Source organism: Dipteris shenzhenensis, chromosome 16, assembly GCF_047967505.1.
Source record: "Dipteris shenzhenensis isolate YYH24624 ecotype China chromosome 16, Dip_SZ_1.0, whole genome shotgun sequence".
Lineage (NCBI taxonomy): Eukaryota > Viridiplantae > Streptophyta > Polypodiopsida > Gleicheniales > Dipteridaceae > Dipteris > Dipteris shenzhenensis.
The window spans coordinates 16,063,447-16,089,814 of NC_141611.1; the positions used below are offsets into that span (position 1 = coordinate 16,063,447).

At 43.9% G+C, this 26,368-nt stretch overlaps 1 protein-coding gene across 2 annotated transcripts in view; it reads right to left on the reverse strand.

The window, feature by feature from the left end:
- The window catches only part of RECA1 (recA DNA recombination family protein), a 53,943-nt gene extending 29,735 nt beyond the window's left edge, over nt 1-24,208 (reverse strand). Inside the window, exons 1-5 of one of the 2 annotated variants that reach the window (XM_087387180.1) lie at nt 24,121-24,208; nt 23,779-24,010; nt 23,476-23,567; nt 23,288-23,363; nt 23,125-23,187 (exon numbers count right to left, since the gene is read on the reverse strand). In XM_087387180.1, coding sequence (XP_087243306.1) covers nt 23,125-23,187; nt 23,288-23,363; nt 23,476-23,567; nt 23,779-24,006 — 459 coding nt within the window. In that variant the 5' untranslated portion in view covers nt 24,007-24,010; nt 24,121-24,208. Of the gene's footprint in view, nt 1-23,124; nt 23,188-23,287; nt 23,364-23,475; nt 23,568-23,778; nt 24,090-24,120 lie in introns of those variants that run through there. The other variant, XM_087387179.1, reaches the window with a different exon arrangement.
- Between the last annotated feature and the right edge of the window lie 2,160 nt (nt 24,209-26,368).

Here is a 26,368-nt window from a genome sequence, read left to right on the forward strand (position 1 = left end):
ACGTTTATCGTATATATCAACCTCTAATCCTATGGTAGATTGAGAAAGTCTAAGATCTAAGAAAATACAAGAATCCCCTCTTGAAGTGCAGTTCAGTTCACAAGAGTCACGAGGATAGATTCCTTCTCCAAAAGCTCTAGCGTCTTTGTACATAAAGTCTTGAAAGTTAGGAACATCTGGTACAAATAAATCATCTATAAAACGCCTAACTTGACTAAGCTTATGTAAAATGATAGGGCAGGTATTGATAGAAATAAGACGTTGCATAAACAATCACACTACAAGGCCTCAAAGGACCTAAAATGACTCCATATTTAAATGTTTAACCCAATCACACTAAAAGACCTCACTAAATTGGCCGAGATTGCTGAGAGGAAATTGAATCCTTTCAACAAAGGAAATGAAAAAGCTATTGTACAAAATGTAGGGTCAATGTGCCACTCCTTCCCCAAGTGTCCTACCACTCTGATCATCTACCAATGTATCCCATCAAGACTCCCATCCATCTCAGGGTCGCTCCCAGTGAGAGGCTGAAGTAGGCCTCCAGGTCTTGCACGGAAGAAGCCGAGGTGCGAGCTGCCGCACTGCATCAATATCCTCAAGGGAACACCAGTATGGGAAAACTACCCCAACCATCTGCTGTCTCTCCAAATGTGAAGTCCTTCCCACCAGGACTCAGGAATGGCCAAGTCAATCTCGCCCATCTGCTACCCTGCCCCTCGCAGATGCGCTAGGGCGTCAAGCCTCACCTCTGCCTTCATAGGTAGTCTACTCCAACGACCAAAAGACCCTGCTTGACCACTGTCCCACTATGCCCAGCTAATGTGAGTCTGCTGCCCGAGCATACGTCCCTCCTGATCTCTGACCTCTGGGTGCCACGAAGGGGCTGGTGCTCAAACCCTTCTCTGCATCTGGGCAGAGCACGGATGAGACCCCCTGCTAGTCTCTGCCAAATCTTGTGAAGACTCCTCATCAGGGGGGAGCACTTTCCCGTAAGGGAGGCCTCTGAGAAGATCCATCTATGTGAAGCCTACTATTGTCCCCTAGTGCGTGGGGTGTTCCTCGGAAGCCCTCACTGTAAGAGGCGCTTCCAAGGCTCTATGTCAACAAATTTCTGCCTTTCTCTTCTCTACAGATCACGGGAGTAGCACCCTTCGTTACCACCCAGCCAATTCTGCCAAGTCTTCAAGCAAGAGAGAGAGAGAGCTATATCGAAATTACGTAAATCCACACATTCTTCACTTCTCTCACTAGCCTTGACAGACCCCAAATCCCTAGATAGATCTAGATGCCACATGTCATCCATATAGGGCCTTCCTAATGCAACATTTCACCCCTCTCTTGGGATGCATTTAATTCCTTGCCCCTAGGCACATTCTTTGCACTAGGCCCTTGGTCTCAGACCTATCTAGTCTGGTGCTATCAGCCCTCACCTAGGACCTTGACATTAATCCCTCCCGATCATTTACATAAAGCGCAAACACATATATTACAAAGATAGATCCTATAAGGGAAATGTCGACTGATTCTTCCGAGGTCATGCTACCTCGGCTAGAGCGTAACATTCCTTCCCTCTTCAGACATCAGCGTCCTCGATGATAAAGTCTGGGAACACTCTCCGCAACTGATATACGGATTCCCAGGTAGCTTCCGATAGAGGCTGACCATGCCATGCAACCAACACCGTGGGTATCTTCCGATTTCGTATTTGCATTGTTCCTCGGTCCAGGATTCTTGTTGGTTTGCACCTTGCAATATCCTCTATCTCCTGAAACAAAACCACACCTTCGATTAGTGAGTCACCAGTATGTAAAAATTTCTTTAAACGTGAAACATGAAAAACCGGGTGCACCTTACACCCCTGTGGCAATTCTAATTTATAGGCTACACTGCCTATTCTTTTCAGAATTAACCACGGCCCACAGTATCGAGGTGATAACTTAGCACACTCTCCTGAAGTCAACGACTTCGAGTGCGAAGGAATTCTGAGAAAAACTTTTTCTCCTTCTTCAAATACTCTTATAGACCGATTTTCATCCGCATACACCTTGGCTCTATCCATAGCCTGACGGATATTAGCTCTCGCAAGTGCTAGCATCTCCCGCATCTGAACTACAAAGTTGGCGGCACTAGGCACTTTCTGAGGTACTCCAACTATAGTCGGATTGGCTGGTCTATAACCATAGTTCAGTTCAAACGGACTGAACCCAGTAGATGAATGTTTTCGATCATTGTAGGCAAACTCCAACAATGGCAACCACTTGTCCCATGTATGTTGCCTCAATGACACATATGCTCTCAGCATATCCTCTAAAGTCTGGTTGACTCTCTCCGTCTGACCATCCGTTTCAGGATGATCCCCACTACTCATTCCCAACTCAGTCCTTAGTGTCTCAAATACCGCTGTCCAAAAATGACCGGTAAACCTGACATCTCTGTCTGACACTATGGATCTAGGCAATCCATGCAGACGAAATATATGTCTAATAAACAACTCCGCTACTTGCGGGGCACTAATAGGCTCTCTAGTCGGAATGAAGTGAGCCATCTTGGTTAGACGATCAACCACCACAAGGATAGAATTATACCCTCCTTGTGTTGCAGGTAACCCTACAATAAAGTCCATGGAAATGCTCTCCCACTTACTTAGTGGTATTTCCAAGGGCTGTAAAAGTCCGGGTGGCTTCACCCGCTCGGCCTTACTTACCTGACACGAGAAACACCGTGTCACATATTCATGAATATGCTTTTTCATCTTTGGCCAAAAGAAGTCTCGCTTCACGAGATCATAGGTCTTCTCGACACCTGGATGTCCCGCACACGGGCTATCATGGCATTGTCGAATGACTCTCTGCCTGAGATCATTCTAACCAGGTACTACAACCTTGCCATTTCTAACTAGCATACCATCCCTTATGGTATATCTTGCATAAGTTTGGCCTTTTCTGGATGCCAGGTCATCCTTTTCACTTTCCCCGGGTTTTAATACATGAGCCTTAGGCCATAAGCTCTGGACAAACTCGTCCACCTTCTGAGTTTCTCTGATCTCGGTCATTAGAGCACTCTCTAATACCGTGAAACTCAGGTTGTGCATAATGCGAGACAACGCATCAGCTACCTTATTGTCTTTTCCTCTTCGGTAACGAATCGTTAAATTAAACACCTGCATGAGCTCTGCCCACCTAGCTTGGCGGCCCCTCAAGTCAGGCTGTCTACAGAAATGTTTCAGAGTATCATGATCCACATCCACATAAAACTCTGAACCATACAGATAATGCCTCCATGATTTCAACGCATGGATAACAGCATACAACTCCAATTCATGAGTTGGCCAATTCCTTTGAGAGGGAGAAAGCTTCTTGCTTTCAAAGGCTACTGGCCTTCCCTCTTGAAGGAGGACTGCTCCTACCGCAATGCCACTTGCATCGGTTTCTAGGAACAACGGTTTCTGGGGATCAACTATTTTTAACACCGGTCCTGTGACCACAGCTTGTTTTATGGTGTTAAAACTTTCCTGTTGATTCTGCCCCCAAACAAAAGGTACTTTATCTGAGGTCAGATCAGTCAACGGCGATACTATTCCGGAATATCCTTTGATATGCCTTCTATAAAACTGGACAAATCCCAAGAATGATCGCAACGCGGTCAAACTCTGAGGGATTGGCCAAGTTAGTATCGCAGCCACTTTCTTCGGATCCATTTCTACCCCCTGTGGAGTAATTATGAACCCCAAATACTCAAGTCTAACCATACACAGTATAGTTTTCTTTTTATTCACGTAAAGACTGGCTTTCCTCAAAGTACTGAACACTATCCTTAAGTGTTCACAATGCTCAGTAACACTTTTACTGAATATCAAGATATCGTCAATAAAATGTACTACGAACTTTCCGATATACGGACGTAGTAAATCATTCATAAGCATGACGAAGGTCGCTGGAGCATTGGTAAGTCCGAAGGGCATTACCAAAAACTCATAATGACCAAACCTGCTCCTGAAAGCGGTTTTATGCACATCCTCGGCTCTAATCCGGATCTGATGATAGCCGCACTTAAGATCTATCTTGCTGAAAATCACGGCTCCATGTAATGCATCTAGCAAATCATCAATCCGAGCCATCGGATACCTGTGCTTAACAGTGATATTATTCAATGCTCTGTAATCTATACAGAGTCGAAACGTATCATCCTTTTTCCTCTTTAATATCACTGGCGAAGCAAAAGGTGAGAAACTTGGTTGAATCTGCCCCAACTTGAGGTATTCTTCCAGTTGCCTACGCACCTCTGCTTCTTCAGTAAAACTCATTCTATAGGGAGGTCTATTTACAGGTTCTGCCCCCGGGATCAGTTCAATCTTATGCTGAACTTTCCGCTCTGGAGGTAACCCATAAGGTAGTTCATCCCTAAAACATTCAGAGAACTCCTCTGTTATAAGATTAGCCAGCTTGGCCATCTCATCACTTTGCGTAACATCAGTGCTAGTCGAAGAATCATTCACCGACTCTACCGATGCGGTGCAAAGATACAAAAACTCTACTTGAGCCTTTCTGATTTCCATCACGGAAACCAACGGTCCCTGAGGTATATCTTTTTCACCTCGCAAGACATAAAGCACATCATTCATCTTGAATTGATATACGTGCTTTTTCCAATCAATGGCTGGATTCTTCCTAGAATGCCACGCCATTCCCAGGGCTATATCCGCATGAGCAAGCTTGGTCATTTCAAAATCAAGCTTCTCAGCATAGTCCTGAATCCGAAGCTCCAACTGGGTAACCCTTTGGTCCCATACTTCAGTTGAACTTCCATCTGCCATCCTGACTGTATACGCATAGTCAGATGGACTTGTCTTTAATTTCAGCCTCTTCACGAGCTTGGAGTTAATCACATTGTGAGTTGACGCTGAGTCAAACAACACAATGACATCATGACTGGCCACTTGCCCTTTCATCTTGATCAACTCCGTATCATTGAAGGCTGTATACCCCGTTGCTGCGGGCTTAGATAGGATGTTATCAGGTGCACTCGTCACTAACTTAGCAACAGATACACATAACAAACAAGGTACTAACCTCTGAGAAGGTCCCGCCAGTTGCATCTGCATATGCTCCGCACTGGGACTCTCCTGCATTTCCACGTCGCATTCAGATATTATCATACTAGCCGTGCGACGATCTTTATTCAGTGGACAATCCTTCCACTGATGCCGCTGAAGGCAGCCGAAGCACAATCCTTCTTTTCTAGCTTTCTCTTTTTGTTCAGGGGTCAATGAGGACTTTGACCAAGCCCGGGCTGCCATTGGAGTTATTTTCCTTTTCACCCCAACGGTGGTACTTGTCTTTACTGGTCCCTCAACCGGCTTCACCTGCTTGGTTTGGCCACCTGATTGGGAGACACTTGTCTTTGAAACCCATTTCCTCTGAAATCCCCCTTTCCTCGGGTGCTCATACTGAGTCCCTGCCTGCACAAATCCACCAGATCTGCCTCTGGCATCCTCATAGTTCAGGGCTACTGCAATAGATTCATCTAGTGTAGTCACATATTTAGCCCGAACTTCCATCTTGATCTTGTCGTTCAGTCCATAGATATAGTCTTTTAACTGAACCGACATAGGGAGAGGGTCTGTTATTTTCATAACACATTCTCTGAATTTGTCAGTGTACTCTGCCACTGACAAGCTCCTCTGACGAAGATTTCTATAAGCATCCCAAGCTCGGGATTCTTCATCAGGTGGGAGAAAGTGTTTCTTGAATTCAGCTTTGAACCCTTCCCAGGTGGTTGGAGCAACTTGATCCTTCTGTTGCTTTATCCACCATCTATCCGCTGCCTCAATAAACAGGTGTGTGGCCTCGCGGATTTTCTTTAGATCGGATTTAATCTCACAAATGGCGAAGGCTTCTTCCCACTTGTGCAACCAAACCTCGATCACATCAGAGCTGCGCTCGGTCATCCGACCAGCGTACTTCTCCGGTCTATAATTAGCGATATTAGGTACTTTGACCCTTGCGCGCTCTAAGGAATGTACACTGGGCTCTGGCTCAGCTAGAGCTTTGCCCTTATCAATCCTAGACGGTCTAGCCGACAAGGCTTGCACCATCTCCCTAATCTCATTTTGACCAGCATTCGCCTAAAGCTGCTGGTTCATAATCTGCTGTAAAGCATCCTCTAATATTGAAATCCTACCAACCAATGTAGGTGCTGCCTGATGTGACATTGGTTGTGTTGACTGTACTCTAGATTCGCTAGGATTTATTCTTGAAGTCTGTCCTTCTGCTTCCATTTGTTGAAAGGGAGGTTTTTTTTTTTTTTTTTTTTTTTTTTGGTTGTCTCTCTTTTTTTTTTTTTCTACAGTGCAGAATTCACAAGACCATAGGACAACACAAAAAAAAACTGCACGGAAAGAAAGGCCTCCCTGATCTTTTCGACGATTCTGGCTGCTCCAGCTATTCGCAGGCACGGCCCACTTGGCTCTTTGATGCAAATTCCACGATACACAGTCTTGCAGGCTCACCCCTATGCTTTGGAACGTATCTTCACACAATGAGCCGATTTTTTTTTTTCGTGTGTCTTGGTTTTGCACCACCCTTCGCAAGCGACCTTTAGTTCCCCACAGTCACAGCGTCTGGCTTCGTCAACAGCGCCTGTGTTCTGGTCCTTCTATTACGTCACAACGGGTCATCGCCCCGCTCTACTTGTACGTCGTCAATCCACCAGGGATGTCCAGGCCTGCTCCGTTCGTTATTTTCGTCACTTGCGTGGAGATGACGATACACAGATAAAACTCGTGGTGACTGGTTGAATAACGACGAATAGTGGCTGGTGCGTGTACGAATCCTGGTCAGCAGCCCTGCGATAAGGCGTCACTCAATCTGCTGCTCTCCGTCGTCACGGCGACTCTCTAGGTACAGCCACCATCTGAGAAGTCCCGACTGACCGGCGAACCACCACGCTATCAACCAGTCCCTAATCACGGCCGCTGCGAGATCGCCAATTCGTAGACCCCTTTCTGTTCCTTGCGCTCTGATACCAAGTGTCAACAAATTTCTGCCTTTCTCTTCTCTACAGATCACGGGAGTAGCACCCTTCGTTACCACCCAGCCAATTCTGCCAAGTCTTCAAGCAAGAGAGAGAGAGAGCTATATCGAAATTACGTAAATCCACACATTCTTCACTTCTCTCACTAGCCTTGACAGACCCCAAATCCCTAGATAGATCTAGATGCCACATGTCATCCATATAGGGCCTTCCTAATGCAACATTTCACCCCTCTCTTGGGATGCATTTAATTCCTTGCCCCTAGGCACATTCTTTGCACTAGGCCCTTGGTCTCAGACCTATCTAGTCTGGTGCTATCAGCCCTCACCTAGGACCTTGACATTAATCCCTCCCGATCATTTACATAAAGCGCAAACACATATATTACAAAGATAGATCCTATAAGGGAAATGTCGACTGATTCTTCCGAGGTCATGCTACCTCGGCTAGAGCGTAACACTCTACATCTGGGATGAGGCCACGAACCACCAACTTGCCCAAAAGGGCCCTTCTCTGCATCTCCGGATTCATGATACCCAAGCCTCCCAGTGCCTACGGCATGATCATCGTCTGCCAAGCTACTCGAGCCCTAGTGTTTCTCGTGCCGCCTGAACCTGCCCAGAGGAAGTTCCGTACCAACCGTCATAGTTGCCTAATGCATCCTCTGTGAAAGCACTAGCAGGAGGCAATATACCAGGTCGTGGCAAGAAGGACCTAGTTTGCCACTAAGGCGCAACCTGTGAGGAAGAGTTTGGCCGAGCTCCAATAGAGAAGCTTGCGCCGAACACTCTCAAGGACCGGGGCAATCTGCTGCTCTGCTATGATGTCAATACCCACCTAGCATCCGAGGTGTCTCCTCAAAACCCATGAAGAAGCCTATGGATTTCGTCCAGTTGATCCGAGCCCCCGAGGCCTCACAATAGATAGCCAGTGCGCCTCTGACTCTCTCTAGACTCGTTGTGGTGTCCTCAACATACAAGGCCGTGTCATCTGCAAACTCTGAGTCAAGGAGCTCCTCCTCCTGCCTGATTGGGAGCCTCAACCCTATGAGACCCACCACCTGTGATCTCCAATAGTAGCCCAGAGCCTCCGCTACAAACAAGAAGAGGAAGGGAGCTAGTGGCCAGCCCTGGCAGACCGAGCGAGAGAGAGGAGAGGCCCCGCCTGTGTGTCCTCCGATAAGCATCTGACTAGAGCACCCTGCGTATAGTGCTAAAACTCCTCTGACCCATCTGTCTCAGAAACCCAATCTCCTCATAGTGCCCTCCAGAAAAGACCACTCCACCCTGTCGTAGGCCTTCTCAAAGTCCAAGAGAAGGACGGCCAGCGGCTGTGACTCCTCCCTGGACCAATCCACTGCCTCACAGAACGTGAAGATGTTATATATATATATATATATATATATATATATATACACACACATACACACCTTTGTAAGACTAGATATTACACGAAAACTTGTTTACTCCTAGCTTGTTATGTCGAATCGCGGGCGCAGGCACATTGAATCACCTCCCAGCCGTTCTCAGTGGTCGTAACCTCTCACTTCTTTCAAATCGTTACGTGAAGCTCTTGCTTGCTTAATTTCCACCAAGCCCCGAAATTCCCTAGATGGATCTAGTATGCCACATGTCTTCATTTTAGAGTCCTTCCTTAATGCATCATTTACCCCTCTCTTGGGATATCATTAAAACCATTTGCCCGTTGGCACATTTCATGCATTTAGGCCCCTTAGCATTAGATCCACCTAGTCTAGTGCCATGTCACCCTCACCAAGGACCTTGACCTTGATTCCTTTTCAATCATTTACATGAAGCCCAAACAAATATAATACAAACATAGATCCTTCAAAGGAAAATGTCGACCGACCCTTCCAAGGTCATGTTACCTCAACTTGAGCGTAACATTCCTTCCGTCTTCAGGCATTAGCGCCCTCGATGATAAAGTCTGGGAATACTCTCCGTACTTGGTATACGGATTCCCAAGTAGCTTCTGATAGAGGTAAACCATGCCATGCAACCAACACCGTGGGTATCTTTCGATTGCGTACTTGCATCGTTCCTTGGTCCAGAATTCCTATTGGTTTGTGTCTTGCATTATCCTCTATCTCCTAAAACAAAACAACACCCTCGATTAGTGAGTCGCCTGTATGCAAAAAATTCTTTAAACGAGAAACATGAAACACTGGGTGCACCTTACAACCCTGTGGCAATTCTAATTTATAAGCTACCTTGCCTATTCTTTTTAGAATTAACCACCGCCCACAATATCGAGGTAATAACTTAGTACACTCTCCTGCAGTCAAAGGCTTAGACTGCGAAGGAACTTTGAGAAAAACTTTTTCTCCTTCCTTAAATTCTCTAGCGGATCGGTTTTCATCCGCATACGCCTTAGCTCTATCCATAGCTTGGCGGAGGTTAGCTCTCGCAAGTGCTAGCATCTCCCGCATCTGAACCACAAGAGGTACTCCAACTATAGTTGGATTCGTTGGTCTATATCCATAGTTCAGCTCAAAAGGATTGAACCCTGTAGAGGAATGTTTTCCATCATTGTAGGCAAATTCTAACAATGGCAACCACTTGTCCCATGTATGTTGCCTCAATGACACATATGCTCTAAGCATATCCTCTAAAATCTGATTGATTCTTTCCGTCTGACCATCCGTTTCTAGATGATCCCCACTACTCATTCCCAACTCAGTCCTTAGTGTCTCAAACACTGCAGTCCAAAAATGATTGGTAAATTTGACATCCCTGTCTAACACTATGGATTTGAGAAATCCATGCAAATGAAATATATGTCTAATGAACAAATCTGCCACTTGTGGGGCACTAACAGACTCTCTAGTTGGAATGAAGTGAGCCATCTTGGTAAGACGATCAACCACCACAAGGATAGAATCATATCCACCTTGTGTCATAGGCAGACCTACAATAAAGTCCATGGAAATGCTCTCCCATCTATCCAGTGGTATCTCCAAGGGCTGTAAAAGTCAGGGTGGCTTCACCTGCTCTGCCTTACTTACTTGACACGAAAAACGTCGTCACATATTCATGAATATCTTTTTCATCTCTGGCCAAAAGAAATCTCGCTTCACGAGATCATATGTCTTCTCGACTCCTGGATGTCCCGCACATGGGCTATCATGGCATTGTTGAATGACTCTCTACCTGAGATAATTCTGATTAGGTACTACTACCTTGCCATTTCTTTTCAACATACCATCCTTTATGGCATATCTTGCATAAGTTTGGCCTTTTCAGGATGCCAGGTCATCCTTTTCCTCGGGTTTGAACACATGAGCCTTAGGCCAAAGGCTCTACACGAACTCGTCCACCTTTTGAGTTTCTCTTATCTCGATCATTAGAGCACTCTCTAACACCGTGAAACTCATATTATGCATAATGCGTGACAACGCATCAGCAACTTTATTATCCTTCCCTCTTCGGTACCGAATCGTCAAGTTAAACTCCTGCATGAGTTCTGCCCACCTAGCTTGGCGGCCTCTCAAGTCAGGTTGTTTACAAAAATGTTTCAGAGTATCGTGATCAACATTAACATAAAACTCTGACCCATACAAATAATGTCTCCATGTTTTCAGAGCATGGACAACATCATACAACTCTAATTCATGAGTTGGCCAATTTCCTCGAGAGGGAGAAAGCTTCTTGCTTTCAAAGGCTACTGGCCTTCCCTCTTGGAGGAGAACTGCTCCTACCGCAATGCCACTTACATCAGTTTCAAGGAAAAACGGTTTCTAGGGATCAACTATTTTTAACACCCGTCCTGAAACCACATATTGTTTTATGGTGTTAAAACTTTCCTGTTGATTCTGTCCCCATAAAAAAGGTACTTTATCTGAGGTCAGATTAGTCAATGGCGATACTATTTCGGAAAATCCTTTAATATGCCTTCGATAAAATTGGACAAATCCCAAGAATGATCGCAAAGCGGTCAAACTCTGAGAGATTGGCCAAGCAGTATCGCAGCCACTTTCTTTGGATCCATTTCTACCCCCTCAGGAGTAATTATGAATCCTAAATATTCAAGTCTTACCATACACAGTATAGTTTTCTTTTTAGTTACATAAGACTGCCTTTCCTCAAAGTATTGAACACTATTCTTAAGTACTCATGATGCTCGGTATTACTTTTACTAAATACCACAATATCGCCAATAAAATGTACTATAAACTTTCCGATATACGGACGTAGTAAATCGTTCATAAGCATGACGAATGTAGCTGGAGCATTGGTAAGTCCAAAGGGCATTACCAAAAACTCATAATGTCCAAACCTGCTTCTAAAAGCGCTTTTATGCACATCCTCGGCTCTAATACGGATCTGATGGTAGCCACATTTAAGATCTATGTTACTGAAAATTACGGCCCCATGTAATGCATCTAGCAAATCATCGATCCAAGCCATCGGATACATGTGCTTACTAGTGATATTATTCAATGCTCTGTAATCTATACACAGGCGAAAAGTATCATCTTTCTTCTTCTTCAATATCACTGGCGAAGCAAAAGGTGAGAAACTTGGTTGAATCTGCCCCAACTTGAGGTATTCTTCCAATTGTCTTGGCACCTCCGCCTCTTCAGTAAAACTCATCCTATAGGGAGGTCTATTTACAGGTTCTGCCCCCGGGATTAGTTCAATCTTATGCTGAACATTCCGCTCTAGAGGTAGCTCATCCCTAAAACAATCAGAGAACTCCTTTGTTATTTGATCAGCCAGCTTGGCCATCTCTCCATTTTGAGCAACATCAATGTTAGCCGAAGAATCATCAATTGGCTCTACCGATGCTGTACAAAGAAACAAAAACTCTTCTTGAGCTTTTTGAATTTCCATTACAGAAACCAACGGTCCTTAAGGTATATCCTTTTCACCTCGTAAGACATACAGCACATCATTCATCTTGAGCTGATAAATGTGCTTTTTCCAATCTATGGTTGGATTCTTCCTAGAATGCCAAGCCTTACCTAGGGCTATGTCTGCATGAGCAAGCTTAGTCATTTCAAAATCAAGCTTCTCAGCATAGTCTTGAATTTGAAGCTCCAACTGGGTAACCCTTTGGTCCCATACTTCAGTTGAACTTCCATCTACCATCCTGACTGTATATGCGTACTCAGATGGGCTAGTCTTTACTTTCAGCCTCTTTACAAGCTTGGAGTTAATTACATTGTGCATTGACACTGAGTCAAACAACACAATGACATCATAATTAGCTACTTGTCCTTTCATCTTAATTAACTCTGTATCATTAAAGGCTCTATACCCGTTGCTGCGGGCTTTGACAGGATATTATCAGGTGCACTAGTTACTAACTTAGCAACAGACACACATAATAAAAAAGGTACCGACCTTTGAGAAGATTCCGCTAGCTGAATCTGCATCTATTCTGCTCTGGGACTTCCCTCCATTTCCACGTCGCATTTTGAGACCACCATCTCAGCCATCCGACGATCTTTGTTTCGTGGACATTCTTTCCACTGATGAGGCTGAAGGCATCAAAAACACAAGCCTTCTCTTCTCGCTTTTTCCCTTTGCTCTGGGTTCAAAGAAGATTTCGACCAAGCCCGGGCTGCCATTGGTGTTACTTTTCTTTTCATTCCAATGGTGGTACTTGATTTTGGAGTCTCAACTAGTTTCGCCTACTTGGCTTGACCACTAGGCTGTGAGGCACTCCCTTTACTAATCCACGTCTTCTTAAACCCAGTTTTCTTCGGGTACCCATACTGGGTCTCAACGTGCACAAACCCACTTGGTCTGTTCCCTTTTGCATCCTCATAGTTCAGGGCTATGGCAATTGCTTCATCTAGCGTGTTCGCATACTTAGCCCGAACTTCCATCTTGATTCGATCATTCAATCCAAAGATAAAATCTTTTACTTGGATTGACTGAGGTAGGGGTTCATTAACCTTCATTACACTTTCTTTGAACTTATCTGTGTAGTCTACCACTGATAAATTTCTCTGACGAAGGTTTTGATACTGATCCCAAGATCGGGATGCTTCGTCAGGAGGTAGGAAGTGTTTTCTAAATTCCTTTTTAAACCCCTCCCAAGTAGTGGATGTCACTCCATCTTTCTGCTGTTTTATCCACCACCTATCTGCTGCCTCATTAAACATATGGGTGGCCTCACGGATTTTCTTCATATCATTCCTGATTTCACAAATGGCGAATGCCTCGTCCCATTTGTGTAACCAGGTCTCAAAGATATCGGAACTACGGTCAAACATCCGACCAAAATACTTTTTTGGCCTATAATTGGCAATATTAGGCACCTTAACCCTCCTAGGCTCGACCGTATGAACACTGGACTCCAGTTCCATTGGAGATTTACCTTTCTCTTCATGGGATGGTCTAGCAGACATACTAGGTACCATTTTCCTGAGCTCAGATTGCCCTACATTTGCTTGTAGCTGCTGCGCTAAAATCTGTTGCAAGGCATCCTCTAACATTGCAATTCTGCTAGATAGTGTATGACATGCTGGGCACGACACCTGCGGGGTCGGCCGGACTCCGGACTCTACGGGATCCATCCTAGAAGCTTCTTCTTCTACTTCCATTTAGGTCGATGGGTGGTTTTTTTTTATATTTTAATAATAATAAAACACCGGTTGAAATTGTATTTACAAATCAAAAGCCCAACTTCCAAATTTACAGCTAACCAGGAATATATCACACTGTAACCAAACCCACTTTTCCCTATGCTAGGGAAACTCCTGTAATCAGAAATAACTCAAACACGGAGACCAATAAACTTAGAAGGCATAGAAAACTCCTTGGTCATCCATGTAGCATAGAGAGATCAAGTTGTTCCTACTGTGGCTCAGCTACACCCTCTTTGGATCCCCAGAAACCGTTTTTTCTTGAAATTGATGCAAGTGGCATTGCGGTAGGAGCAGTTCTCCTCCAAGAGGGAAGGCCAGTATCCTTTGAAAGCAAGAAGCTTTCTCCGTCTCAACGAAATTGACCAACTCATAAATTAGAGTTGTATGATGTTGTCCATGCTTTGATACCAAATATTACACGAAAACTTATTTACTCCTAGCTTATTACGTCCAATCGCGGGCGCAGGCACATTGAATCACCTCCCATCCGTTCTCAATGGTCGTAAGCTCTCACTTCTTTCAAATCGTTACGTGAAGCTCTTGCTTACTTAATTTCCACCAAGCCCCAAATTTCCCTAGATGGATCTAGTATGCCACATGTCTTCATTTTAGGGTCCTTCCTTAATGCATCATTTACCCCTCTCTTGGGATATCATTAAAACCATTTGCCCCTTGGCACATTTCATGCATTTAGGTCCCTTAGCCTTAGATCCACCTAGTCTAGTGCCATGTAACCCTCACCAAGTACCTTGACCTTGATTCCTTTTTTATCATTTACATGAAGCCCAAACAATATAATACAAACATTGATCCTTTAAAGGAAAATGTTGACCGACCCTTCCGAGGTCATGTTACCTCGACTTGAGCGTAATACTAGAATAAGTCCAATCATACAAATTTAGATTTCTTGTGAAGATATTGTCCAAGATGTTGCGCTCCTGGACAAACCCAATCTGTGTGTCATGGATTATGTCAGTAAGATGAGGCCGTAACCGCAAACTCAAGACCTTGGCGAGGATCTTGTATGCAATATCAAGCAGAGTGATCGGCCTCCGCTGTCGGATATCTGACCTATCTCCCCCTTTCAGGATCAAACAGATCCACCCCCTACTCAAGGACTGAGGGAGAAGGCCTGTGTTAAAAATCTCTTGGCAAGCTAAACGGAAAGGAGTGAAGATAATCTCCCAGAAGTTCCAGGAAGAAGGCCAGAGTCAAGCCATCCTCCCCCAGGCACTTCTGGGTCGGGAGAGCCTTGAGGGCTTCCCAGAGCTCCTCATCTATGAAAGGCTCCTTAAGTCTGCTGCATAAGTCCCGCGAGACTACTGTTGGAACATGATCCCAAACTAGCTCTCAGGCCACAAGACCAGCTAGGGTCATCCTCTCTGTCTATAAGAGCTGGCTGTAAAACCCGGTGGTCATGTCAAATATCTCCTGCGGGTCAGTGTGCATGATACCCTGTGAGTCCGGAGACGCTGTAGCTGTGTGCCTGTCGATCAGGGCCCAATGGTCTGAAAGAACTACTTTGTCATCTTGTCCCCCTGCTGTACCCATCGGACCCGAGAGGAGTGGTAGGAGAACTCAGCCCGCCACAGCTCCGTGTCCTGAAACTCGAGACGACTATAAAGAGATTTCAGCAGCTTCGTATTCAGAAGAGGATTCTGAGCATAAAGAGATATTAAAGAGGCACTGCAGTGGTACTTCTGCATTTTGAATATTCAGCATCCAGAGGAACCGGAACTTGAAGATGGGATTTAAGTTCTGATTCAAAAGAGGAGACTATTTGTAGATTATGAAGAGGAGATGCAAATGCAAAAGTAAAAGAGAAAAGCATACACAAGAGAAAGAGACAAGAGGGGATCCAGAAGAGGAATTCTGTCCATTCAAGCAGGACGGAGTGTCATGACGAGAAATCACTAATCTGTGATTAGTAGACATTAAAACATTATTATATATTATATGCCAATGGTGTAACATGTATATGTATTTATGATGGACACCGACCAATTTGTTATGGCAGTGGATCATCTCAGTAGATAGGACTAGTTGAGTTGGAGCCATTGCTTTAGACGGCATCAAATTTGGACATGTGACACTTATTCTATTAATAAAAATGTGCACACACGTGTCTAGGTCCTAGCGGCAATAGGAAAGGGAAGGGCGCATTAGAGTGCATTGAATGGTAAGTGCATGGGTCATAGGATAAGGGTAGGTGTAAATGGGAAGATGGAACTTGAGTGATCTCAAGGGACATTAATGAAAGGGTATCACCCTTTCATTGTGAATCTCACATAGCATTCTCTATTCACCTTGCATTCATCCGCCATCTCTCTCCCACCTTACATGTAGGTCGAAAAAGAGAAACAAGAACTCTCATGAGGGTGCTCTTCCCCCATTGGAGGGCCAATCAGCATTCAAATTCTACATGCATTGCGCACATTTGCATCAAGTTAACTTAACCACAAGTCTGCCAGGCTAGTTGCATGTGTCTGCCATGTCATCTCTGCACATGCATGTGCCATGTCAACATGCCACGTGTCAACACATTTGTCTCAGCACCACGTCAGCACAAACCAAATGAAAATAATTCTTTGAACATAATTAAATAAATGAAGAACTCATTAACTATGATCAATAAATGGTAAACTTATGCTGACTTTGAAATATTTACAGCTTGGTGACATATACACTCTCCATCTCTACGAATAATTGTAGCAGGTGATTGGCATTTCATTTATGTAGTGATACATTGTGCATTGTGTGCATATAATTCTACCTATGTGTGGGAGGATACTACATTCTAGTAGGCCTCCTTTCATATGACCCAACCCCCTCCCCTTCGACGCAATCACCCATCTATATATCCAATGCATGGTTGTTTAAATCCGCGTGTTAAACATTAAGACGCTTTAGATACATACTCTCCTATGAGACACCTTTAAATACTTAAAAACCCTAATTTTTTTAGTTTGGAAATTGGACTTTGAGTCGACAACGCTCTTCTGTAAACGCATGGCACATCGTAGTACTAGTCTCCTCAAACATTTAATTTTAAAAAACATATAAAAGTATACAAGTATATAGTTTTCGACTTTGATTACAACTTACTAGCATAGCTAGCTACTATAAGCTCACTTAGCATTGTAGCTAAGAGTCAAGAATCAATGTAGAAGTTAAGGATCTAGATTTATTGGTTAGCAACCAGCGTGGCGTCGGGGTTGGTAATTACAAATAAAACGGCATGTCTTAAGCATCTTATATTTAAGACACTTCAAAAAACCTATGTCTGAAGCGTGTCTTAATGTGTGTCTTGTAACAATGATCCAATGGGGACACAACAGCAGTGATCCCTTCCATACATTTAGGAAAAGACATCACAAGTGACTCTAAAAGAGTCCAATATTCTGTGAGAAAATGCAAGAGAGCAAGAGTGAGCAAAGAGAGAGTGAGCTGAACGTAGTTCACTCCCGAATGTCAACTGAACTGAAGTGTATGAAGCGTGTGTACAAGAAAGAGATAAGGGGTTTTGTCTAAGTGACAAAACGCTATCTGATCACTGACCGTAGTTAGATATTAGACCGTGGTTAGGGGGGAAAACTAAGAGGGAAAAGTGCCCCTAACTCACTTATTACATTACATTGGCCATTGCCTAGAATATATTAATAATTCTAACACCCCCCTGCAGTGCCAATGTGGTGTACAAGGTAGTGATCAATCACCATCAAAGATAAGTTTAATAAGGATTCCACTCCGCTCCAGTCCTTTTCTTTTCATTGGTACATCCAGATGTATTTGATTATGTATGATCACACTTGGGATTCAGCACGGGTGATGATGCTCATTTCAGTAGCTCCACCCTTAGTGTGATTTGTATTAGGTTTTCTTTTAGTCTCATAGACCCATCGGTCTTCCGAAGACTCTAATAAAATTTCTTTCTTTTTCTTTCTTTCACGTGGAAGTGCTTTGGTGAAGATGTCTGCAACATTGTCATGTGTTGACACATAGATCATACTGATCTCCCCTGCATGCAACTTCTTTCTAACATAATGATAATGAACCTCAATGTGCTTCATGCAAGCATGAAACACAGGATTCTTTGCCACTACAATAGCACTCTAACTATTAGTGAGAATAGGAGAAGAACCCTCCAATATGAGACGAAGATCAGCGAACAAACGTCCTAGCCAAACACACTCAACTGTCACTGTAAAAGCTGCCTTGTACTCAGCTTCACATGACGAAGTCGCCACTGTAGATTGCTTCTTGCTCAGCCAAGAAATGCAACCGTTGCCCAAAAAGAAACAATTACCACTAGTGGACTGCCTGGTATCATAGTCTCCAACCCAATCTGAATCACTGTAAGCATGCATCTGCAAGTCACCCCCCCTGGGAAACATCAAGCCAAAAGACTTTGTGCCTTACAAATATCTGAAGATGCGTTTTACAGCTTGCCAATGTGTTGTCTTTGGGCTGTGCATAGCAATAGGCTTACAATCATGCATGTTTAACCTATCCAAGAGCTTCTACACATACTTGGATTGAGACATAACAATGCCACGCTTGTCTTGTATAAATTGGATCCCCAAATAAAAATTTAACATGCCCAAATCTGTCATGTCAAATTCAGCTTTGAAATCTGCAATTATATATTCATTTGACCCCGTGAGCAGCATGTCATCTACATAAAGAATGATGACTAAAATATGCCACCCATCCTTCTTAATGTAGAGGGTGCTTTCCGTAGGACTATTGTGTAATCCCTTACTTGCCAGGAATGCATCTATCTTGGCATACCATGCACATGGAGCTTGTTTCAGCCCATATAAAGCTTTGTTACGCTTGCAAACCTGAAGTGCATTGCTAGAAAGTTCAAATCCAGGAGGTTGCTTGACATAAACCTCTTCCTGCAAGTCCCCATTAAGGACAGCTGTTTTTATGTCCAACTGATGACATTCCACACAAAATTTGCAGCCATTGCAATAACTGACCGTATGGTGGTCATCCGGGATGTAGGAGCAAATGTCTCCTCATAATCGATGCCTTTCAGGTAGCTCTGATACCAAATGTGAGAAAATGCAAGAGAGCAAGAGTGAGCACAGAGAGAGTGAGCTGAACGTAGTTCACTCCCAATTGTCAATTGAACTGAAGTGTATGAAGTGTGTGTACAAGAAAGAGATAAGGGGTTTTGTCTAAGTGACAAAACCCTGTCTAATCACTAACCGTAGTTAGAGATTAGACCGTGGTTAGGGGGAAAAACCTCTAACTCACTTATTACATTACATTGGCCACTGCCTAGAATATATTAATAATTCTAACATATTCTTGGTAGCAGACTTCAATGCAAGGACAAGTTCCATGTCAAGTACCCATTACAACAGCAGGAAAGGATACCCTAATTACTACAGCGACATAGATGACGTGGGCAGTGGCAACAAGGAGCCCAAAAACAGGTAGGAACCTTAGACACAAAGATGGAGATCTCACATCCATAGGTAAACATCTACACACAATGTATATACTTAGGTGAATCCAGAAACATGTACAAACTCATCCTCTGAAAACACAACACATAGTGCAGTTTCAATCTCATGGTAGTCACTCATGACATTGAAAACGATAATCTCCATCATGCATTGTAGGGACTAGCTACTACGACATTCCCGCTGACATCATCAATGCCCAACAATCGGTGTAGAAATCTATACAAAATTTGCGGCTGTTACAATTTACAAATAGATAGAATATTCAGCAACACAAGCGGCGTCACATGCAAAACCTCAAAAGAAAGTGGATTATCTCGTGATCAGCCCTCAAGAAGCTGACATGATAAGGCGCTTTAGGATTGACAATAACACTCTAGAGTCCAACACAAAAAGCAACATCTTCACACTGGACAATATTATATGAAACAAAGCAGCCAAAAAAGGTAACGCAGATCCTCATTGTTGGGATTAATGGGACAACTCCCACTTGTGAGCCCGCATGAAGCAAGACAGAAAGAAGACTGTCACATGTGTAGTAAAGAGAGGGATGAATAGGCTGCATACCCTTGTATTTATTTAGATACACAAGACAGATCAGTCCATGTGGAACTGCCACAGTGCTCCCTACATATGGGGTTGCACATGAGCCCTGTAATAGGCTAGAACAACTCGCAAAATAGGCCCATATGGAAGGCACAAGGGCTGGAGCATGCGCACCAAATGGCTGCCACTGTGGGGGTTTTATAAGCCCCCCGCTAGGCTGGTCGGCCTTGCTCAAGTCGGCCAGAACAGGGCCCCAGTGGGCAAAGTTACAAGAGGTAGGTCATCAGATCTATTCAGCCTCACCCAGATCCAGTCAAGGGAAAAGTCGGCATGATTTGATAGGAAGGCTCCTCCCTATAAACGGGTGCACATCAGGCCTCAATTGTGTGAGTCAATTCCAGTCCAGTAGAGAGCATTTGAGGCTCTGCTTATAAGCTCCTCCAACAGCCACCAAGACCTCCATGAGAGGCATAGGGAAAGAGAGCAGCAATGTTGAGTTACTCTTAAGCCCTAGAATGGTGCCTGGTGCATCAGGATTTTCCTGATGACACCAATAAGACCCCAAGAAATACTTCACAAGAGCTTGGATGCACCTTCTGCTGCCTAGAAACCTTTTGCCTAGCCTCAAGCTCAGTGATTAATCACTCTACAACAACTATTGTGCACTTCTGGCAGACTATCAGTCCCTCTCGAGAAGTAAAGGGTGCTTAAGCTTACCAAAGGGCGAAAAGTCTTCAGGCTACTATGCAGACGATATCAAGCAAGTTTGGCAGGGCAGAAGATGGTCCTTAACCATTGTATCTATCTTATAGCCATTTTCAAATTGTCTCCCCCCTCCAATCTAGACACATTTATTCTGTTTTGTAAATCTTTCGTGTGGGTGGGCTTTTGCCACAATGCCGAGAGACCGATTCATCATGGAGCTGGGACATGATTAGGAGATCACCTGGTCAGTCATGGCAATTTATCAGGGTCTCATAAGGGTTTGAACAAGTGCAAGATGGATAGAGGAGATCATGAGCACCATTGGGGTCTAACAAGGTTGACCATTATCAACCACCTTGTTCGGCCTCTACATAGATGAGCTTGAGGCCTTTATTAGGACCCTTGGAGGGGCTGCTTGCTCTCTAGCCGGATCCTTGCTCCAGATTCTCTTGTATGCAGATGAGGTGGTCTTACTCTGCTCCTCAGCAGAGGTCTCCAGCGACACATGGATGCACTTCATACCTTCTGTGAGACAAATGACTTGAAGGTCAACCTTGTCCCGGCCAGTCATGCACAAAGAGCATTTCACCTTGGGCAGATCACAAATGGGGGTGGTTGCACCCTACACATACTTGGGAGTCCTTTTCTTCGGCCGATGCATCCAACACTACAGTGCCCAAATTGAGCAAGGGGTATGCTTGCGCTAGCCAGACTCAAGTGGCAGTGCTTTCATTCTCACTTTCAAGACCCTTGGACCAAGACTCTTCGCTTTGACTCTTTGGTCCGACCAACAGGTATGTATGGCAGCCCTTGTTGGGGGCCAGATCTATCAAAGACAGATTGGACTTGAGTTGAGAGGCTTCAGGTTCTCATGCTTTCATAGATGATTCACAATGCGCCTTCAATACCAATCAGATGATCTTGGCTGAATTCAAAGGATCCTCGGGTGACGAGGCTTCCTTGGTTGGCCTTTTCCTCATCCATGGACCAGAGGTGTTGGTATGCACATACATGCAGATGGTTTGAGAGCCTTGGGCTCCACATAGATAGGTTACCTCCCTTCCCGTACAACATTGAGGCCCCTCCCATCCCACTCACATATTACGAGGCGAACTAGGTCATCCGAGAGGATCTCTTACAACTCCACACATTCAAGACTTTGTTGGCACCTCCTGAGCTCCCTGTGAAGCTCAGCTTCAGAGACCACTGACTACCAATTTCAGCAAAGGGCTTCAATGATCCACCACGATACACACAAGTTCAGCTTCTACAGAGACCACTGACTACCAATTTCAGCAGAGGGCTTCAACGATCCACCACGATACACACAAGCAATCGGGCATTTTCATGTCTCATCACACCGACTCTGTATTGAGAGTGGTCAAGCAAAGGGCATACCCATAGAGGGTTGCATCTGCACCCTATGAGATCACCACGAGATCAAGTCAGAGGAGCACTTGATCCCCTTGGACCTCTTCAGGGATGGTTTCAAACCCCTATCTAGTTTCCTGTCTACCCACATCAAAGATACTTAGCGCTCTTCATCCATTAGGTTGTCCGACAGGAAGCGGTTGCCGTGATCAGGATATACAAAAAGACTCCACTCAGAGCATGATATTGAGTTTTTTCCAGCCAAACAGCACCAATCAGCAGGACTAACGGAGACAATGGTTGTGATGGCCCGAGCTAGAGATACATCAAACTCGCCAGCGGACTAAGGCACAGATCACATTAGGGGATCTTTCCTCCATGCTCATCAAACTGGAGACATGACCTACAAGAGTGACAAGGGCACTTGTTTGCCATAGGGCCATCGCCTAGAGACCACAACGGACCACACAAGTCGACAGCCACCAGTGCTCCATCATAGGCTTTATGCCACCACAGCAGCCTTGCACATCGACGACCCCCTCTTAGGGTGACACCCTCACCAGCTCCTAGTGGCTCCACCCCTCATGTCTTTGTATCCGTTTCTTTTAGTCTCATAGACCCTTTGGTCTTCCGAAAACTTTTAATAAGCTTTGTTTCTTTCTTTCCGATTGGTCAAATGGACTTTTGCACCAAAGCAAAGGAGGACGGAGGGCTCGGGTTGTACACATACCGCAAGTTGCATACAAACTGTCAAACTCTTCTTGGGCCCAACTTTTGCTTAGGAACATCTCCACAATCAGGCCTATTTGTCCTAGGTGGAACTAGCTGTGCTCTGTAATTTTGGCCTTGCAGAACCAAAGGAATTGACCTTTGGAGGGCACCCAGGACAGCTTTTGAGGCCATTAAATCTCAAGTTGTTTTTTCCATAAAAATGAGCCTTTATTAGTACTGGCTCCATTTGGTTTTCTCGAATTCTTAGGAGTGCTTACCTGGCTAAGACTGATCTTTTCAAGAAAGAACTTCAATCATGGGGCCAGCTGTGGTGGAGAGAACTCAGATGGAAACCCCTAGTACATGTTTCGATAATTAATACAAACTTACTCCTATGCCCCCAAAAAAGCATTTACTCAGTTTGCGCTAAATCAGATATGGAACATAAAGTTATACGATATTGCCTCATTCCATTTTCCATTCCTTTTTCCGGCGTGCCATCCCTCAATCACGTTTCCATTCCACATTTTGGAGTGCCGTCCCAGTGTTAGTTCTAATTCCCATGTAATCATCCTTCGTGCCTTGAAAGTACGCTGAATATAAGCTATGCTTTGAATTTTTATGTACTACATTTAGGAGATAGGTAAAGACACATCATACCTGAATTTGTGCAATGGCATGCAACGCCAAAGTAGTCTTTCCACTACTCTCAGGACCAAAGACCTACGTTAAGATTTGTTTTAGAAATCCCACTGAGATAAAACCCGAGGCAAGTGATATATGTTGAAAAAGGCAAAGAGTAAAGCCTTAAGATTTCTAGTACCTCCACAATACGACCTTTAGGCAGGCCGCCTCCAAGGGCAAAATCCAGAGTAAGGCAGCCACTTGGAAAAGTCTCTCTGCCAATGCAAATCGAGCTAGCAAGTTAGCCGTGATGTACATCACTCACCAAGTCAGCCGAATCAAAGTAATCAGAACCTTGACATCAATGTCGAAGAGGGATAAACATACACAAGTGCTCCACCTGCACTGCCGAGCCTTGTAACACTGCCTTTACCGAAAGAGTGATTTATGTCGGCCATCACACTATCTAGAAGTTTTTGCTGCAGGAAGATTTTATTTGAGTCCACAATCCCGACATTCTTATGTAAGCATCCTCTCGCACTTGCTCAAAAAGGTCTTTTACGACATGGAAAGAAAGCGCGCGCTCTCTCTCTCTCTCAAAAGGTCTTAGGAAATTTTACAACATGGAAAGAAAGCCTCCCTCTCTCTCTCTCTCTCTCTCTCTCTCTGTGGATAGAGTCGCGAGCTTACTCGTTCTAGGAATCGCTCTTGTTCTCCGAAGTTGGAACTGTCGATTAAAGCCGTTGTTGTAAATCGACGTCTTCTGTTGCACTTGAGCATTCGCCAGTGCGCTCTCCAAGATAATCCAAAGTCACACGGCATTTCCCGTGTTTCATGCAATGGCAATTTCCAGGGAGAAGATGAAAACGCCAGACTAGATGAGGCGCCACTCGAAACTCTAATCCCAACAGCTTCCATGTCTCTGAATTTAAGTGTTTTGAAAGAAGAGCTCGCAATCAAACAAATGGAGATGAAACCAAACAATCACGAAAGGAGGAATGCTCCACTGCATATTCTCACCAAAGAGCTCACCTTGTTACTCATTTAAATACTTGGGGTCCTTCAAAATTTCACTCCTTCGTGTTAGCTTATTACTAGCTATCATGTATGAGGAGGTGGCGGAGAATGTAAGTGCTAGAGTGGTCTAATCCTCATAGTGCTCATGGGTCTTTCATGTTGGTCCAAATGTGATCCAGAGCTTGGAGTGCGGATGCTTGTTGAACTGTATTGCTTAGAATGCTCGATGTGTTTGCTGTTTTCAGCCAATTGATTTCGAGTATGATGAGTGGATTGCTTATATCTATCATTGTGTTTTAGCTTTTTCTATGAAGCTCAGGACACTTGCCTTAGGCAATTTGTAAGCTACTACTATGTGTAGTTTGCTGTGAGTTTCATTTCGGAAGGTTGTGCTTATTAGCACCACATCGTTTTGTGTGCTAGTAGCACGCCCAATTAGTGTTTATGTCTTCTTGTATAGTAGTGAAAGGCCGTGACCATCATAGAAGGATATCTCATTGAAGTCGGGTAAATTGGCACTACTCGACGGCCCTTGTTTTGTTCCCTAGAGGCATAGGATGTTAGCATCCATGATACTTCTATCTTGTAGTATGTCGTACAAGTGTGCGCTTAGTGACACTTTATTGACGGTTTCGATGATCGTGTGGGTATTGTTGTATGTTGATAAGTCTTTTTGCAAGCAGTTCCATTTTGTGTGTATCTACAAGCGTGTGATCTCCTGCAAGACATCAGTGTCAACTTTAATATGTTTATTTTCTAGTCTTCTAAGTAAGAAAAGGTTTTCTGTAGAGGAAATGCAGAGAGGGATGTGTATGTTAGGCCGCAGGTTCATATGTTTTGTGGATCAAAAGCTACACTTGTCGTTGTTAATCCTTGAGATCTATATATTGTTCTTGCATTGGCTGGCTGTATTGGGAATTGCTTTCTTATAGTTATATTCAGAGAATTCTTGCCAACATGTAATTCTTTTGTGATCTGTCGTATTGGTGTCCATCTTGGCAAGATTGTGCCGTTGTATAGGCATTCATTTTCGTATCGTGCTTTGAGCCAACGTTGTCGCTATGGAAGTCTATCCATACTATTATTTGTTGCTCGCCAATGCTGATATGCTGGATGAGCCATCAACACCATTAACTAGCCCATTAGTATGTCTATGTTACCATTGTAGATATCGAGTATCATTCCTTGTTTTAATGCTAAAGTTGCATGTAAGCCAGCTGTTGCTTGAGGGTTTGTAGGGGCTTTAACTTGTTTGCTACATGTCTTGCTTTTTTTTACAATTGCATGGAGAATGTGAGCGGTGCCAAGCAAACTGTCAAATGCATGCTGGTTGTGCTTTTCTTGTGTAGAAAAGGTGAGCAATATCAATGCCAGTTGGTGGTAAGTGTAGAAAACTATCGTTTAGGTATTGCAAGTCATTGTTGTCATGTTGCACAATTCTAATTTTGTTCAGTATCTCTGTGAATTTTTTGCCTTTTTGCCGCATTGTCATTCTTAGTTCATAGCATCGAATTTTATCTTCCCAAAATGATAGTTGGAATAGGCTAGTTGAAGACTTGGGCTTCTTGAATATCCAAGCATCTCTAACCAAGCTCGCTTGGCATAGATTACCGTAGAATATGACATCTAATTTAAATGATTGTGTTTGATTGATTGGAGTCTTGTATGAATTAGGTTTAACATGCTTTGTCCAATTAGAGATACTTCATCGAAGATGACTAATCTTAGGTTTTATATTGTGCGCTGAGATTGTTGAGGATTTGCTACCGAATGGGTCACAAGTGGTAGGTGTAGGGCTGAATGGATCCTTGTCCACCTACTTAAATGTGGCCCTGCCTATATGTGCCATCAACGATGCGGTTGGTAAGTCGATGTCAGATTCAATTGCTTGTGCGTAGTTGCAGAGTAGCTATTGCTTGCAAGGTAAATGTTTTACCACTACCAGCGTCTCCTATAAGAAAAATGTGAATCGCTTCTATGGGGTTCAATATCTTTTGTAGCATGACATCGTCATGTAAGAGTTGTTACTCTGGATTTAGCTTTTTGATTGTGCTATTATAATCTTTGTTTGGCATTAGTTTGTAAATTTTGTGTATTGGTTGGCTCCTGGGTTGCATTCTATTTGCCCTAATGCGTAGCTATAATGGCTAGATGAAGTTGTTGTAGATGTTTTTGATGAGTTGCTACTTTTATTCATTTGGAGTATTGTCTAGGTGAATTTGTCTCTATTTCCCTTGATGGCTGCTATATGTTTGTGATATGC